Raw genomic sequence first — 17,065 nt, forward strand, 5'->3', positions numbered from 1 at the left:
GAAACCTATGGGAGACCACATCCCCGCCACACGATGCTGTGGCTTTGTGGCTCCACAGAGCCACAGCATCGTGTGGCGGGGATGTGGTCTCCCATAGGTTTCCATTGTTTTCAGAAGCCTGTGGTGGGGATGAGCGACAGAGAGCCACAGTCGCTTGCCACAGTCGCTAGTTTGCGCGGCAAAACTTGAAAACAGTGGAAATCTATGGGAGAACACATCCCCGACACACGATGCTGTGGCTTTGTGGCTCCACAGAGTCGCTAGTGTGCTCCCGGCCTTTAAACGTAACGAAAGCCACGCTTCATCGGCTGAGATATGAAACGTGTGTTTTGGAACAATATTGTAAAGTAAGATTTGCTTGTAGTTAATTACTTTTAGTGATCCTTTTTTCTATTTTATAGACATATCATTATGTATGATGTAATTCAGTCAGTATTCGTGAAGTTCTTGTGCTTTACAAAATGTCCTGATAACGTTACTTATTCCTCGGCAGATCTTTTGGACTTCAAGTCTTGGGGCCTCAGCGGGACTTTGCTTCGAGCCTTGTAAGTCTAAATGCATCTCATCTGGTATTCTTTATATTTACGATGATTTCCCCTAACCTAACCCTAACCTAACCTAACCTAACCAGTGGGCAAAAGCCTAAGTTTACTTACAACAGAAAACAGAAGCTTCTCAGATCTAGGTAAGCAATTCTCTTCCCTTGAGATAAAGGAAGAGGGCCGACTGCTGTGCACCGGAACCTCCATCAAAACTTGGAAGTATGGCGTGGAATGATAATGATTCCCGGTGTAGTAATACACCAATTCACCCTCTCTCTGACTTCCTTTCTTCCAATCCTTCTAGACTCCCTGCTTTTTCATTTGTGTGCTTCCACAGGATTGTCTCTCCCTCAGATCAAGCAACCAATGCTATTCAACGTCGGCTAATCTTTGTGTCGAACGTCTCGCGACAGAGATGTCAGTTCCGGAGCTGGCTAGAAAAGTCTAATTCTAAATTCAGTTGGTTAACTTACGTAGTTCTCACTTGTTAAAAGTAGCCTATGGCTCATGTAGCTTAGTTGTACTGTGCAAAACAGATGACTCTCAGCCACTGACTGATTTCTGCCGCTAAACTATGAAATTCATGAACTGAATGCTAGTTTTAAAGTTGTGAGGGCACAAAGAACAGTAATGCTTATTTTATTAGATTATAAATCATTACTATTGCCACAACTGTGAAACCCGGAGCCTTTTGGACGTGACGTAACTCCACTACTTTTACTTTGCGACAGATGGCTTGGAGACATCGAGATTCAATGGCTTCCTCTTGGTGGTGGTAAATGCAGCCTACATCTTCTTCACATCTGAAATTGTATACCTCATCAGCGTAAGTGAATTATCAATTTGTTCTTGATTTCAGAGAGTGGATGTTTGTATCGGAGGTGTTGGTGAAGCCTTGAATGCAGAATGGGTTTAGGCTAAAAATAGGCCTATACGTATAGGTAGCATAGGTGGACAGAAAACGGATTTTGATCAAAGTGAAAAATCTATTTTTGGGTGAGAGGGCCATGTCGTCTTGATGGAAGGGTTCCTTTAGGTAGCCTTCTAAGGGATATTTGCTACAGTGATACTCCCAGAGGATTAAACCAAAGGTCTCCAGGATTCCAACTCCTGGCGCGAGTATCCAATAAAGGATATCACATAATATCAGGGGATGTATTCTAGATACGACACATGGCAATCTTCACCCCGAATAGATTTAACGCTTCAATGTAAGGGGGAAGAGTGGCAAAAGAAAGGGGTGCCGTTCTAGGTACCCGGTGGATCTCCTTCCCTACTACTACTGTGACGCCATTCCTATTCTTGCCATTAAGCGGAAATGGCCGCAGATAAGGTAATTTTGGGAGGTATCAGCAAAAGGGTGGGTCCCATCAGGATGACATGGCACTCTCACCCAAAAATAGATTTTTCACTTTGATTAAAATCCATTTTTTGGGCTCAGGCCATGTCGTGCTGATGGAAGTATACTAGAGAATTGTCTTGAAATTACTATTAGCTGTGGGTTTGTGTATGTGTCTTCCACCTTGAATAGATTTCCTTATCTGGTCTACTAGACCATTATGTGAAATTCCAGAGATCTGTCACGTCCTCTAAACCTGGAGCTGGTTTAGTGCCTCCTGCCCCCAGCAGGGAAATGTCGATATCAACAGTAAGGATTCAAGGTTTGTATTTCGGTTGGAACAAAAAGGAAAACATTGAAGCCTACCTTTTTACTTACCTTAAGAAAGCATTATTGTGATTTCAAGGATTTCAGCCCCATACAGGGGATTTAGTGAAACTCGGGCGTACTTTATTAGCTTATAACTGAGGGAGCAGTAATAAGACGCAAATATGGTCAAGTATTCTATTATGCAACTAAATTATCAAAAGTAGTTACAACAAAGTATGAATCTGATCCAGCATTACAACACACCAAAACACATATTTTCTCATGTAGAAAAAATATACAAATACATTATCAGAATAACACCACTCAATGGAGATGTGAAACCAAATCTATCTGACATAGTCAGATGTTCGGAAACACATAAACGCCGTAACGCAAATGTTCACTCGGCACTGGTGTATCGATCAGATATGCACCTACACAGAACAGTGTGTCAACCATAGTTGTGATCTGCACTTTTGGGTAGGTATACCCATGCACGCGATGCACCGTAAAGTCCCAAAACAGTCCACTGTTCATCGCAGCCCTAGGCAATCGGGTTAATCACATTATTTCATGTACTTGCTTCGCGTAATGTTTGTAGAAGACCCTGGATGATCTCCACCCAGTGTATGAGCGGAGTATCTCAAAGTCCATGTGTTCAAAGAAGTTCAACAAAGAAGCAACTTTCCTCGGATCGTGACCTGCGGGTATACTGTCAGGATCCGCTCTGCGAATAAAGTAGGTGAGCTTCGCTCTCAGTTGTCTTAAAGATAGGTTTGATCCTGAAGTTTTGCCTCTGAAGAGCTGTCCTCCCTTGAAGTTTAAAGTTCTTCGAAGATAGACCTTCCTTCAATGGGCAGATTCTCCAAGCACCCCACCTCTTGGTGGGTAGCTCGTTCTTGGCAAGAAAGGCAGGATCAGGAAAAAGGTTCAGTTCTCCTGAGTCCAGGAACTGAATATGGCCTTCGTTTCTGGATAAGGCCACTATTTCACTAACCCTAGCCCCTGAGGCTATTGCGAACAGAAAAATGACTTTCTGTTTTAAATCCTTTAGAGTACAGTCAATCCTCATTGTCCAGGTTCGAAGCATAGTGCAAGACTTTGTCCAAAGACAACGTGATGGGCTTTGGTGAGGCTGCAGGCTTGAGTCTAGCGCATGCTTTTGGTATCTTATTAAAGATTTCACCTGCGAGGTCCACCTCAAAAGCATACAGAAGTGGTCTAGCCAGGGCCAATTTACAAGAGGTAATTGTAGTAGAGGCCAGGCCTTGTCCGTGGAGGTGTATGAAGAATGCAGGACAGAAATCTATCGATATCTCTGTCAGTTTCCTTGCTTTCACAAAGGACACCCATTTCTTCCATGACGATTCATATTGCCTCCTAGTCGAACTTGACTTCTACACCTTGATGAAGTCAACTTTATCCTTTAAGATTCCGAACTTTTTGTTCGCTGCTAAGGCGAGAAAATCATGAGATGTAGGTTGCTGGTTCTCGAGGATGAAGCATAGACAGTCGACTTCTGGACCAGTTGAGACAGCACTGGATTCGGCAGAGGAAACAGTTTCAGTTTCAACTCTAGGACTAGAGGAAACCAATTGCTTTTGGGCCACTTGGGGGCTACTACTGCTGCTGTCCCTCTGAAGGATTTTAGCTTGTCGAGGACTCTTAGCAGGAGATTGGTTGGTGGAAACAGGTAAATGCGATTCCACCTGTTCCAGTCGAGGGACATGGCATCCATTGCTTCTGCTTGAGGGTCCATGTAAGAGGCTACGTAACGAGATAGTTTCTTGTTGTCGCTCTTTGCGAAGAGGTCGATCTGCAGTTCTGGGACTTTTTCCGAGATGAAGGAGAATGAGTCTGCGTCTAGGGACCATTCTGTCTCTATGGGCTTTCGCCTGGATAGAGCGTCCGCCGTCACATTGCGAATCCCTTGTAAGTGAACTGCTGATAGGTGCCATCCCTTCCTCCTTGCCAGGTAGAAGTTGGCTAACATCACAGGGTTAATGTGGGGGATCTCGAGCCTTGTCGATTTAGACACTTTACTATCACCTCGTTGTCCAAGACCAATCTGATGTGGATTGATCTGCAAGGGGATAGTCTCTTCAATGTCAGAAATACTGCCTTAGCTTCCAAAATATTGATATGAAATGTTTTGAACTGGCACGACCAATTCCCATGCACTTTCTTGTCGTGAGAATGACCTCCCCATCCTTCCAGGGAGGCATCTGTGTGTATCACCACTGATGGTTGTGGTGGTTGCAGGAGACTTATCCGCGCTAGACTCTTGGCTGTTGACCACGGCTTTAATTGAGTGCGCAACAAGGCCGGAGTCAACCTTAGTTGATCTCTTTGAGCGTTTGATGCGTATTTCCTCCAGACTGCTGACGCATCTTTCAAACGTGCCTTTAGCACAGGGTTTGTCACTGCTGCAAACCGAAGAAAGCCCAATACTCTGTCCTATTGGCATCTTGAAATCCTCTTGTGACAGATTAGTCTCCTGACAGATCCCGCTATTTCTCTCCTCTTCTTGGATGGAATGGAGAGGTGGTGTGACTTTAAGTTCCATTGGATTCCTAGCCACTGGAACTGTTGAGCTGGAGTGAGACAAGACTTCTTGCAGTTGATCTTGAAGCCCAGGTGTTCCAAAAACTGGATCACTTTTTGGGCTGCTTGCAGACAAGTAATCTTGGATGCTGCCCATACCAACCAATCGTCTAGATATGCTACCACTTGAACACCTTCGGTGTGTAGCTGTTGGACGATTGTGTCTGCTAGCTTCGTAAATATCCTTGGGGCTATGTTCAGTCCGAAGGGCATTGGTCTGAAGACAAACTTCTTCTTCTGTAGTTTGAATCCTAGGTAGGAGGAGAAAAGGCGACTCATCAAGAGATGCCAGTAAGCATCTGCTAGGTCTATCTAGACCGTGTACGCCCCTTTTGGCAGAAGGGTCCTTATGTGTTGCAAGGTAAGCATCCGAAACTTGTTGTTCTAGATGATCTTGTTGAGTGGAGACAAGTCTAGAATGACTGAGTTTGTCTGAATCTTTCTTGGAAACACAAAACAGCCTTCCCTGGAACTTGATGGACTTCGCTTTCTTTATCACCTTCTTGTTCAAGAGTTCTGAGGTATATTCTTCCAACAAGGGGGTGGAGTGTTGGAAGAATTCTGGAAAACGGGGTGGAATTCTGCTCCATTTCCACCCGAGTCCATTCATGATTAGGCTGTGGGCCCAGGGATCGAAGGTCCAATGATCCCGAAAGTGATGTAGTCCGCCCCCTACCTGGAACCCTTCATTGCTTGAGGGGTCCTGCGGATTTATTTCCGCGACCACGTCCTCCTCAACCCCGAGAGAAGTTACCTTCTGAAGAACTTCTCTTAGGACCTTTCCCTTTCTGACTGGAGTGAAAGGAAGTCGACTGCCTCTCAAAGGTAGGGTTGAACACTGGTGACTGGGCTACCAGTTGTTGAGGGACCATCTGGAAGGTGGTCTGAGGCATCGTGGTCATAGTCATGGCGGGGATTTGTGCTGGTCTTCGTGGTCTCTTTGCCCCATTGTTCTTGGGCTGGGGACCTCCTTCCGAAGAAGATTTCCTTTTTGAGGACATACCCCACTTTTGGAAAAGGTTCCTGTTCTCCGTTGCTGCCCTCACGATGACCTCTTGGACCAGTTCCTGTGAGAAGAGGTCTTTACCCAGATACTCGAGGTAATCAGCTTCCTTGGTTCGTGCCTGATGGTTGCTGAAGCCAGGACGAACTCTCTGCAAGCTCTCCTCGCTCTGAGGAAAGCGTATTGGTCTTTAACAAGGGTACCCATGTGAGAGTTGGCCAGAAAGAAGAAGATTTCTCGGGCATTATGTTGACCTGCGCTAAGTTCTAAGCAGTTCTGGTGAGAGAGAGAGAAGCCGCAAGTCTCTCCTTCGACTCCTGTTCCTTCCTCAGAAGATGGTCTTGCAACTTCGGAAGGTTTTCATTGACTTGTCCTGCGATCTCTGGGTCTAATTTGGAGACGGAGAAGGTTAGGTGGACATCCTTCCACTTCTCTTCGCAGGTAGGCAGTGCTAGAGAGAATGGCTTGCATTCCTCTAGAGTCGGGCAGGGTTTTCCCTCATCGACGGCCTTGACGGCAAAGTCTAGTGCTTTCTCCAAAAAGGGGAAAGAAATGGAGGAAGGTGCAAGAAAGGTGGGGTGCTTCTTGCTCAGTGCTGAGACTTTGGAGTTAGGTTATCCGGCTCCCTTCAGGGTTTTCAGGAGGATAGCTTGCACCTTATTGTGTTCAAACACGATGACCTCTTTGGGAACCGATTTTTTTCGGGTTGCATTTTCATCCCGCAGTCTCACATAGTACTCTGGATAAGCAGAAAAGTTAGGCCAGAACTCAAGGTCTTCAATCTACCTGGCTCCCAACTTCTCGGAAACGAACAGTTTCCAATTCATCATCGGCATATGCTCCGCATACCTCCAGGGATTAGATTCGGAGCAATGAGGGAGATTGGACACTCTAAGAGGCTTCTTAGAAGTGCCCCTGGTGGTTCCGATACGGTCGATCTTCTCCTGCATCATCCTTTGCTGCTTCCTAAACGATTCCTGCATCGTTTATTGTTCCCGTTGGAACGACTCCATCATGCGTTGTAGAGATGTCAGAATCTCTTCGCTTGCATTAACCTGAGCAACAGGTTGTGGAGTTGGGGCAGAGGACGTTGACGGCAGAGGTTGGTATGCCGTCACGGCAAACTGAGGGTCATCTGTTGCCGTTGACAGAGATTCTTCTTCCTCCACTCGGGGAGGGTCCACGTCCTCTTCAGGGCCACATTGTAGTAGGTCCTGTTCAGTGTCGGTAGACACTTCTGACGTCCTCTCTTGGTGGATATCCATGCCTTCTAGTGCCTTGTTAATGTCCGAGTCAATCTTCAGCTGAATGAAGGGGGATCGGAGCTGCTCCTGGGACACCACCGCACTCGGCAGAGCCTTGGGGAACAGTAGGCACCTCAGGGAGTCATTGGGTAGGTATGGTCCTGAGGAGTTCTTTTGGAACCCCCTTACCCATTTGCGAAGGGTGTCCCTCGCTGTATCCCTAGCCTCTAGGGTAGCTAGGGGGGCATCGCCGAAGCCATTGGCCAGCAGGGTTGAGCAGATGTTGCAACCCTTTGGGTCCCAATATTTCAGGACTCCTGTGACGATGCAGTAGGGGGCATGAGTCCTGCACATCGTGTGGCCACAGAAGTCTTTCCCCTTGTGGTTGCAGAACATCTCTGTGCAGTATTTTTGTTTTTTATATCAGTGATATAAAAGCATACAGTTTATGATAACAATAGTAATCACTAATGTTTATGGCAGCTTAGAATAGTAAGCTTAAAAGGAAATAGAAAAGACGCATATCTGTATTTCCTCTCTCAGTCCATTGCTGAGACCTCCGTCAGTATTAATATTCAGTTTCCCTAATAGGGAGGATACAAGGTAGAGAAACTCTAGAAACTAGAGTTAGAGTTAGTAAGTAGCTTATACTAACAGTATCCACCTGTAGTATTGTATTAATACCGTTTGGGTATTGTAAGTCCCTGATGATCAAAGAAAACCATCTGGGTGTTGAGGGAGTACTCAGCCTCAACAGAATATCATGGTCTTAACAATCGTCTGCGATAGGAAACAGAGTATGTTAGAAAACATATGTACTGCTGTATAGTTGTACACAGTAGTTTGCCGGCAGTCATTGCCGGTATTGGGTTAGTACCTGACGGTGCTGACTGAAAGAAAGAGAGAAAGATTAAGGAAGGAGAATTTCCTACTATTATGAATGGACATAACAGCGGGGAGTGTAGGGGGACTATAAGTCCGCCTACTGTTTCCTTACCAGAATGAAAGTTCTAATGGAAGGGGAAAGAATCTATCAGATTCTGGCTTCCACCCATCTACAAATAGCCTGTCGACGGCAATGAAATCGGCGGCAAGGAATGTGGATGGCAGCTCAAGAGAGAGCTAAGGACTTTCCAAAATATGTTATGTTTTCCGCTGGAAGCTACTCAGTCTTCCGCCAATATTATCAACTTCCTATGAAGGAAGGGAAGTCAGGGGAAAGGTGGTAGTGAGACTACGGAACTAACTGCCGCCGGCTGGACACCTGCCAGTGACGCAATCATCCTAGCAAGCCTTTGTGAATGTCAGAATACCGGTGAAAGAATCTTGTGACGGCACGCCGTCATTAAAGGACGGGGGAGGGGGGGTTGGAAAGGGGTTGGGGGTCTTACAATTCACTGTTATCAGAGGTGGCGGCAGGTATGTCGCCTTCCTCAAAACAATGAGCTGGGGAAGCATGGCTTCCTGTGCTGACGACGTTGTCGTCGGTAAGACAAGGGCACCCTGAGTATGTCACTATCTAAAGCCGGAGGCAGTAAGAACATCGTTCTACTCAACGGCAATGAAGAGAGACAGTGGCTGCCGCCTATAACGGTGGCGTGACTCGGGGAGGGAGGAAGGGTTTAGTCTCTTCTCTCAGAGAGAGAATATTTATCGTAGCTTGTCTATAGATTCTAGAGAATGTAACATCTCATTAGAATCGAGAAGAAACCTTAAGGGTGAGGCTAAACAGGGGGAATTACTTTACTAAAGTATGTATGAGCAAGAGTAGCCTTGCTCTGGTAGGAGCCCCGGCAAAGGTAATCGGTACCGCCGGGGTTCCTGCCCACATATGATAAGTAAAGTCACATAATAGAAAAAGGGATAATTTTCATGTATGCAATATCACATCTTATATAACTTGCCTAGCTAGCTAATATAATAGTATAAAACCGTGAAGTGTCGCCCTACTATCTAAATAATATGCGAGAATGTAACGGGCGACAGCAGTCGTAAAATGGCTGCCTCCGGTCTCGGCAAAGCTCACCCAAACACACTTAAATTATTGAAATTTAACTGTGAAAAAGGAGACTAAAATTACACTCAGGAAAGAATTAATACTCAACTTTCCAGATCACGAAGATGCTGGAGATGGCATGTTAAAAATTCCCAAAAAAAACTAGAAAAAACACCAGGCTAAGATGGAGCACAACACTCTTTGCAGGCTACTAGAATAGGAATGGCATCGCAGTAGTAGTAGGGAAGGAGATCCACCGGGTATCTAGAACGGCACCCCATTCTTTTTGCCACTCTTCCCCCTTACATCGAAGCGTTAAATCTATTCGGGGTGAAGATTGCCATGTGTCGTATCTAGAATACATCCCCTGATATTATGTGATATCCTTTATTGGATACTCGTGACAGGAGCTGGAATCCTGGAGACCTTTGGTTTTAATTCTCTTGGAGTATCACTGTAGCAAATATCCCTTAGAAAGGCTACCTAAAGGAACCCTTCCATCAGCACGACATGGCCTGAGCCCAAAAATGCAAATATTTTAAGTTTTCCCAGCGGTTATTCTTTTGATACATAAGTATATCAATAAATGTGTAAGTCCCTAAGATGCCGCAAGAGTGATTAGTAGAAGAAATACTAAAAGAATTATTGTTGCACTATGGAAAAATTATTGATACAATTAAGGTCTAATTCTGTGTAAATCTTTATAGTACGTCGTCGCCTTAACCAACGAAGACCTGAGGAAACTTCGAAGGGCTACTTCAAAGTTATTGGCAGCGGCCTTGATTGGATGCGGCATAAACATCTCTGCAATAATTCATGTGGTGAGTTATGGTTTCGTGGAAAGGTGGTACATTGAATTCGATCATCATTACTATCACTACTATAACCACTCCTCAAGCCAAACCGCATTCATCTGCAGCTTCTCGTATATGTGGACAATTATCATCTTCATCTGTACTGCAGTCTTCTATAAAAGAGTAAGTAATAATATAAATAAATAGATTAAGTGCCTTATTATTTGGTAAAAAAAACATTGAAAAAATATGCATCTACAGACGGGTTATTGCATATGTAGGCCTGATCTAAATTTCCAAAATGCATCATGCCAAGTCACAAGCATTGCTCTGTAGATGTTGCCTTGTTGCGAGTACAAGAGCTTAGATGTATCAACCTCAGGTAGTACGGTGGGCCGTAGAAATGTATCTGAGCACCATTGGAAACAGAGTAGTATAGCTAGCTAAGGATATTTCAAACAGCCTTACGTGCCCTAAGTAAGTGTGCAAATCCCTGGAAACAGAGCAGCCTAGCTAGCTAAGGATATTTCAGACAGCCTTACGTGCCCTAAGTAAGTGTGCAAGTCCTTGAAAACACAGTTGTATAGCTAACCAAGGCTATCCCAGACAGTCTGTAGGGGCACTAGATAAATATGGAAGTCCCTTGAAAACAAAGCTAAACAACTAAGAAAGGAGTCTTATGTGTCATAGGCAAGCGCGCAAGCCGCTTGAAAACAGAGCTGAGAGCTGTATAGCAACACTAAATAACGGATTTTGAGCGAAGCGAAAAATCCATTTTTGGGTGAGATAGCCATGTCGTCCTGATGGATTAGTCAAATATACCATAGGAAGCTACTGAAGGAACCTTCCATCAGGACGACATGGCTTGAGCCCAAAAAACAAGCAAAAAACCTTGTTTTTTGGTCCCAGCAACAAGACGAATTCGACAAACTGCAGAGTTTTAGGTTTAAGGAAGTAGATTAGTGAATAACAGAGGCATATTGGTATTGCTGTTAAGAATAAAAAGAAAAAGCTGTCCATGCGATGACGAGAAAAGGAAAGCCTTTTCTAACGCGAAGTAAAAATGCTGGATTCTGTGGACGCTTCTGCACCACCAGTGCTTCGGAAAACGTCGAGAGAATTGGTAGTGCGTACCGAGGAGGTATCCACTTGGGGAGACCGAAATGAAAATCTAGATATGAAGGTAGCAGAAATTGAAGAGAGATAAAAGATAAACAAGTGTTTGACAAAAATCTGGATTAAAACACACCGTCTAATGAGCTGAAAATTCCTTCAGCTGAGTTTTATGCACCACTATACGTATAAGCTCTTCGATCGGGACGTGACTTTGAATTGACCGTCCTGAGAGTAAGTTGGGTAAACTGGCTGATTTCATAAAAGAAATAGAAGACGCAATTGGGTGTTCAATCACTTGCGATCACCCGTAACCGTATCAGATTGATACTTCTTCCAGTAGTTGCATCAAATGAATTATTAAAGATAGATTTTAGAAGTATGACAGAATTTTAGTATTCATCATAAGAAACTCCACCCAAATTAATTTCCTCTGGAGTGAAGACCATGCGGGAAGTGAAAGCTTTCTTTTGATTAATATATGTACTTGATTTCACAGCGAGCACTTTACTTACACACAGTCTTACTTACCTTAGCAACAAAAAAGGAATAGAAAGTGTACTAGTCTGACACAGTATTCTATCCATCTTCATTTCGTATTTCTCTTTTCTCAGTCTCACACAATGATGATGTTCGGAGGCGTTGCAAGTACACAAGGAAACATGCAGGTATCTACAGTGGCAGCACCTGGAATGCCCGCGCCAATGATGAATCCTGCTTATGCATACTCCAGAGAAAATGTGAGCGGAATGAATTTGCCTCCCAACATGAGTCCGCAGAACCGGCACAGCTATGCCCCGTCCGACCGTATTGGCCCTCCTATTCCCCCAAGAGTCTGAAATTATTAGCCTCCCTCGTTTCCGGTCGCCGTTTTTCCATCTGACGTATGCGATGTGAAACGTAAGAATCAACATTTTCACGACCAATGGCATCTGTTCAGGAACTCTTTAACTTGTTCAAACGTGTTTCTCTGAAGGATTGTTGCACGAGCACACTTTCTGGCATTCCATAGCGCAGCGACACTTCACCTTACCCTGAGTAAGCCATTTTTCCTAAATCTATGCAAGATTGAATTCGTCCGGGTGTGTTGACGTGATTTCACGTAATTATAAACATGTTTGACTTTTGTATGTATAATGAATGAACACACACAACTGAAGGTGCATAAAGATGAAAAAAAAAAAAACATGCCAGAAGAGGTGTTCGTTTGACACTGCTGCAGAATTAAGTAATTTTTGCCAGAAGTATGTCCATTTTAACTGCTGTAGTATTAAGTAATTTTTGGCAGAAGTATGTCCATTTTAACTGCTGCAGAATTAAGTAATCTTGTCAGAAGTGTGCCTATTTCAACTGCTGTAGCAATAAGTAATTTTTGCCAGAAGTGGTGCCCATTTGACACTGCTGTAGAATTAAGTAATCTTGTCAGAAATGGTGCCCATTTGACACTGCTGCAGAATTAAGTAATCTTGCCAGAAGTGGTGCCTATTTGACACTGCTGTAAAATTAAGTAATTTTTGCCAGAAGTATGTCCATTTGACACTGCTGTAGAATTAAGTAATTTTTGCCATAAGTATGTCCATTTTAACTGCTGTAGTATCAAGTAATTTTTGCCAGAAGTATGTCTATTTTAACTGCTGTAGTATTAAGTAATCTTGCCAGAAGTGGTGCCCATTTGACACTGCTGTAGAATTAAGTAATTTTTGCCAGAAGTATATCTATTTTAACTGCTGTAGAATTAAGTAATTTTTGGCAGAAGTGTGCCTATTTCAACTGCTGTAGGAATGAGTAATTTTGCCAGAAGTGGTGCCTATTTGACACTTTTGTAGAATTAAGTGATTTTGTCAGAAGAGGTGCCTCTTTGACACTGCTGTAGAATAAAGTAATTTTGCCAGAAGTGGTGCCTATTTGACATTGCTGTAGAATTAGATAATTTTGCGAGGTGGTGCTTATTTGACACTACTGTAACATAAAATAATTTTGCTGGAAGAGGTACCTATTTGGCACTGCTATAGGATTAAGTAATTTTGTCATAAGTGGTGCCTATTTTACACTTCTGTAGAATTAAGTTATTTTGCCATAAGTGGTGCCTATTTGACACTGCTGTAGAATTAAGTTATTTTGCCATAAGTGGTGCCTATTTGACACTGCTGTAGAATTAAGTTATTTTGCCAGAAGTGGTGCCTATTTGACACTGCTGTAGAATTAAGTAATTTTGACATAAATGGTGTCTATTTGACACTGCTGTAGAATTATATAATTTTGCCGTAAGAAGTGCCTAATTGACACTGCTAGAGAATTAGATAATTTTGCCATAAAAGGTGTCTATTTGACACTGCTGTAGAATTAGATAATTTTGCCGTAAGAAGTGCCTAATTGACACTGCTAGAGAATTAGATAATTTTGCCATAAAAGGTGCCTATTTGACACTACTGTAGAATTAGATAATTTTGCCATAAGAAGTGCCTAATTGACACTGCTGTAGAACTAGATAATTTTGCCATAAAAGGTGCCTATTTGACACTGCTGTGGAATTAAGTTACTTTGCCAGAAGTGGTGCCTATTTGACACTGCTGTAGAATTAGATAATTTTGCCGTAAGAAGTGCCTAATTGACACTGCTAGAGAATTAGATAATTTTGCCATAAGAGGTGCCTATTTGACACTACTGTAGAATTAGATAATTTCACCGTAAGAGGTGCCTATTTGACATAGCTGTAGAATTAGATAATTTTGCCATAAAAGGTGCCTATTTGACACTACTGTAGAATTAGATAATTTTGCCATAAAAGGTGCCTATTTGACACTACTGTAGAATTAGATAATTTTGCCATAAGAGGTGCCTATTTGACACTGCTGTAGAATTAGGTATTCTGTTGTGGATATCTGGTGGCATTAACTCTAGAAGTTTTTGTAATGCGAATGACATTCATCTACTGTAGACTTAGGGGTACGATGACATCACACACTTAAACCTTTGATTATATGGATGTAAAATCCTTCAGTCCTTCAGTTCCTGTCTCGTCTGAGAGACTAACTTACAAATGCATCGGTACGTTAAGAATGCTCGTCTATCGCAAGATGTCACTGTACTTTTACATGATCTTTGCAGAGTTCTTTGCCTTGTAGTAACCTAAGTGGGATTTTTTTTCTATCGTCTTCACTCTGTGAACCGGAAATCAAGCGTTGTGTCCTTGGCCCGTACCGCAAGTGGGATTTTAGACATTCAAAAAAAAATTCAGTCTCACGTTATTTCACGATGATACACTTTGCCTTCTCAGAAGCATGTAAGCGATGATACGCAACGGCTTGGTCTTGCAAAATTCGTATGACGATGGAGAAATCACCCATCTTATTAGCCTTTCTTAGTGTAACGGCAAATGTATTCTGTGGCTCATTTGTTCCTGGACTTAGATTTTTCATTAAATGATGTGAGATTACCAATGGATTTTACTGAATTCCTCATGGGACAGAAGCCATGATAAACCAACCAGTCAAATGAGCGCCAGAAATTTGAAACTTTAACGGTTTTTTACTAACAAAACACTGTCCCGATCTACGAGTCCCACATTCGCATCTCCTAGTTTAAAGGTTTAGAGGCCACTCATGAATGGCAGGGGCAAGGGACAGGGACATTGCCCTATCAAGCAGGACAATGCCCTAGAGACTGAACATACATACATATGATCAGTGCCCAAACCCTTTCTCCATTAAAGCTAGGAGCAAGAAGGGACAGGCAATGGCTGCTGTTGACTCAGAAAATAGACCTATAGGCTCCCCTAAACCCCTACTCCTTAGCTCATAAAGATGGTGAGGTTGCACCGACCAAAGAATAGATGCTGTCAGAGGGAAGATCTGTTAGTAATTATAGTCTTCTGGAAGCGCTTTAAACGTTATGGATGCTGTCCGAGGAGAGACACGGCAGTCATTTTAGAAACTATCGAATTTGAGCGGGACTCGAACTCTAGTCTGGCGTTCCCCAGTCAGGACGTCACCGCATAGGCCACCTCAACCCTAAGAGCAGACGTCTCTCAGACAGCATGTAGATGTAGCATTTAATTTGATTAATTATGATACGAGAATGGTACAAGGAATTGGAAACAGAAGAGCATTGCGACATGGTGAGGTCTCCGGAGAACGTTGGGTCGTTTAGTTCTCATGCTACCTGGCTGTCCACTCTCTTTCCCTACATTCAGTTTTCCATCTTGCATTTATTAATACACTTTTCTTAGTTCCATGGGAGTCTAGAAAGGTGAAGCAGTGTTCTCACTAAAACTACTTTACTCTCAGATGGCTGATGTCAAAGTCATCATTTTGTACATATTGGCTGGTTCATTGGCCAGGGAAGATAGTGGAATAATGAGTTCCCAAATCTGCTAAGGTGTTATTATTATTATTATTATTATTATTATTATTACTAGCTAAGCTACAACTTTAGTTGAAAAAGCAGGATGCTATTAGCCCTATAGAGCCTCCAACAGGGAAAATAGCCCCGTGAGGAAAGGAAATAAGGAAACAGATAGAATAGCATGCTCGAGTGTACCCTCAACCAAGAGAACTCTAACTCAAAACAATGGAAGACCATGGTACAGAGGTTATAGCACTACCCAAGACTAGAGAACAATGGTTTGATTTTGGAGTGTCCTCCTTGAAGAGCTACTTACCATAGCTAAAGTCTCTTTAACCTTACCGTGCGGAAAGTAACCACTGGACAATCACAGCGCGATAGTCAACATCTTGAGTGAAGTAGAATTTTTCACTCATGTCATCTAAGTGTTAGCAGGCGTATGAGGACAGAGGAGAACGTGGAAAGAATAGGCCAGATTATTCGGTGTATGTTAGGACAGGAGAACGTGGAGAGAATAGGCCAGGTTATTCGGTGTATGTTAGGACAGGAGAACGTGGAGAGAATAGGCCAGATTATTTGGTGTATGTTTAGGCAAAGGGAAAAGAAGCTGTAACCAGAGAAGGATCCAGTGTCTGGTCAGTCAGAGGACCCAATAACTCTCTGGCAGTAGTATCTCGATGGGTGGCTGATGATTCAGTAAACTTACTACCTATAGTCCATTTCCTTTAGCGATGCATATTTGCACCGACTCGCAGCGGTGCCCTTTTAGCTCGGAAAAGTTTCCGGATCGCTGATTGGTTGGACGAGATAATTCTAACCAATCAGCGATCAGGAAACTTTTCCGAGCTAAAAGGGAAAAGTTTCCTGATCGCTGATTGGTTGGACGAGATAATTCAAATCGATCAGCGATCAGGAAACTTTTCCGAGCTAGAAGGGAAAAGTTTCCTGATCGCTGATTGGTTGGACAAGATAATTCTAACCAATCAGCGACCAGGAAACTTTTCCGAGCTAAAAGGGAAAAGTTTCCTGATCGCTGATTGGTTGGACGAGATAATTCTAACCAATCAGCGACCAGGAAACTTTTCCGAGCTAAAAGGGAAAAGTTTCCTGATCGCTGATTGGTTGGACGAGATAATTCTAACCAATCAGCGATCAGGAAACTTTTCCGAGCTAAAAGGGAAAAGTTTCCTGATCGCTGATTGGTTGGACGAGATAATTCTAACCAATCAGCGATCAGGAAACTTTTCCGAGCTAAAAGGTCACCGCCGCGAGTCGGTGCAAATCTGCGTCGCTAAAAGAAATGGACTATAGTGATTTGCTATAGTAGAATACAGACTAAGGAATAGTTATGTATATGAAAAAACTAAAATTATGTCAAATTATTTTATTTCTGCAGAAGTTTCATATGTGAGAAGCATTCTTTCAAACTTATGTTTATATTTTTATGGTACCAAAGTGCAAAGACAAAGAATAAACATGCTACCAACATTCAGCTAGAATACGTACAAAGTCGTGTATGCGAGACCTCTGTGCCTAAACTCAGTAAATAATCAAATATATTCTATTCAATTTAAATGACTCTTAGAGAAGCGTCAGACTTGAATCTTAAAGCTCCCAGAGCAAAGATTGTAGATTCAGGCTCCTAAGAGTTAAGAAGAAAACAAGTGGATAAGTTCATTTAGTGCATTTAAGCGAGCAGTTTTCGTATAGGAGGCTTCCCTTGAGCGGAATTACACAAATATTGTTACCAAATACAAGCAATCAGTTTCTGAATATT

The 17,065-nt window shown here is 42.9% G+C and overlaps 1 protein-coding gene across 2 annotated transcripts in view; it reads left to right on the forward strand.

Annotated features, from left to right (window-relative positions):
- LOC137626483 (uncharacterized) overlaps nt 1-12,838 on the forward strand; it is a 15,129-nt gene extending 2,291 nt beyond the window's left edge. Inside the window, exons 3-6 of one of the 2 annotated variants that reach the window (XM_068357503.1) lie at nt 494-545; nt 1,274-1,368; nt 9,745-10,014; nt 11,559-12,838. In XM_068357503.1, coding sequence (XP_068213604.1) covers nt 494-545; nt 1,274-1,368; nt 9,745-10,014; nt 11,559-11,783 — 642 coding nt within the window. In that variant the 3' untranslated portion in view covers nt 11,784-12,838. The remainder of the gene's footprint in view (nt 1-493; nt 546-1,273; nt 1,369-9,744; nt 10,015-11,558) is intronic. The other variant, XM_068357505.1, reaches the window with a different exon arrangement.
- Nucleotides 12,839-17,065: the final 4,227 nt, after the last annotated feature.

The sequence above is a fragment of the Palaemon carinicauda genome, chromosome 34 (genome assembly GCF_036898095.1).
Source record: "Palaemon carinicauda isolate YSFRI2023 chromosome 34, ASM3689809v2, whole genome shotgun sequence".
Classification (NCBI taxonomy): Eukaryota; Metazoa; Arthropoda; class Malacostraca; order Decapoda; family Palaemonidae; genus Palaemon; species Palaemon carinicauda.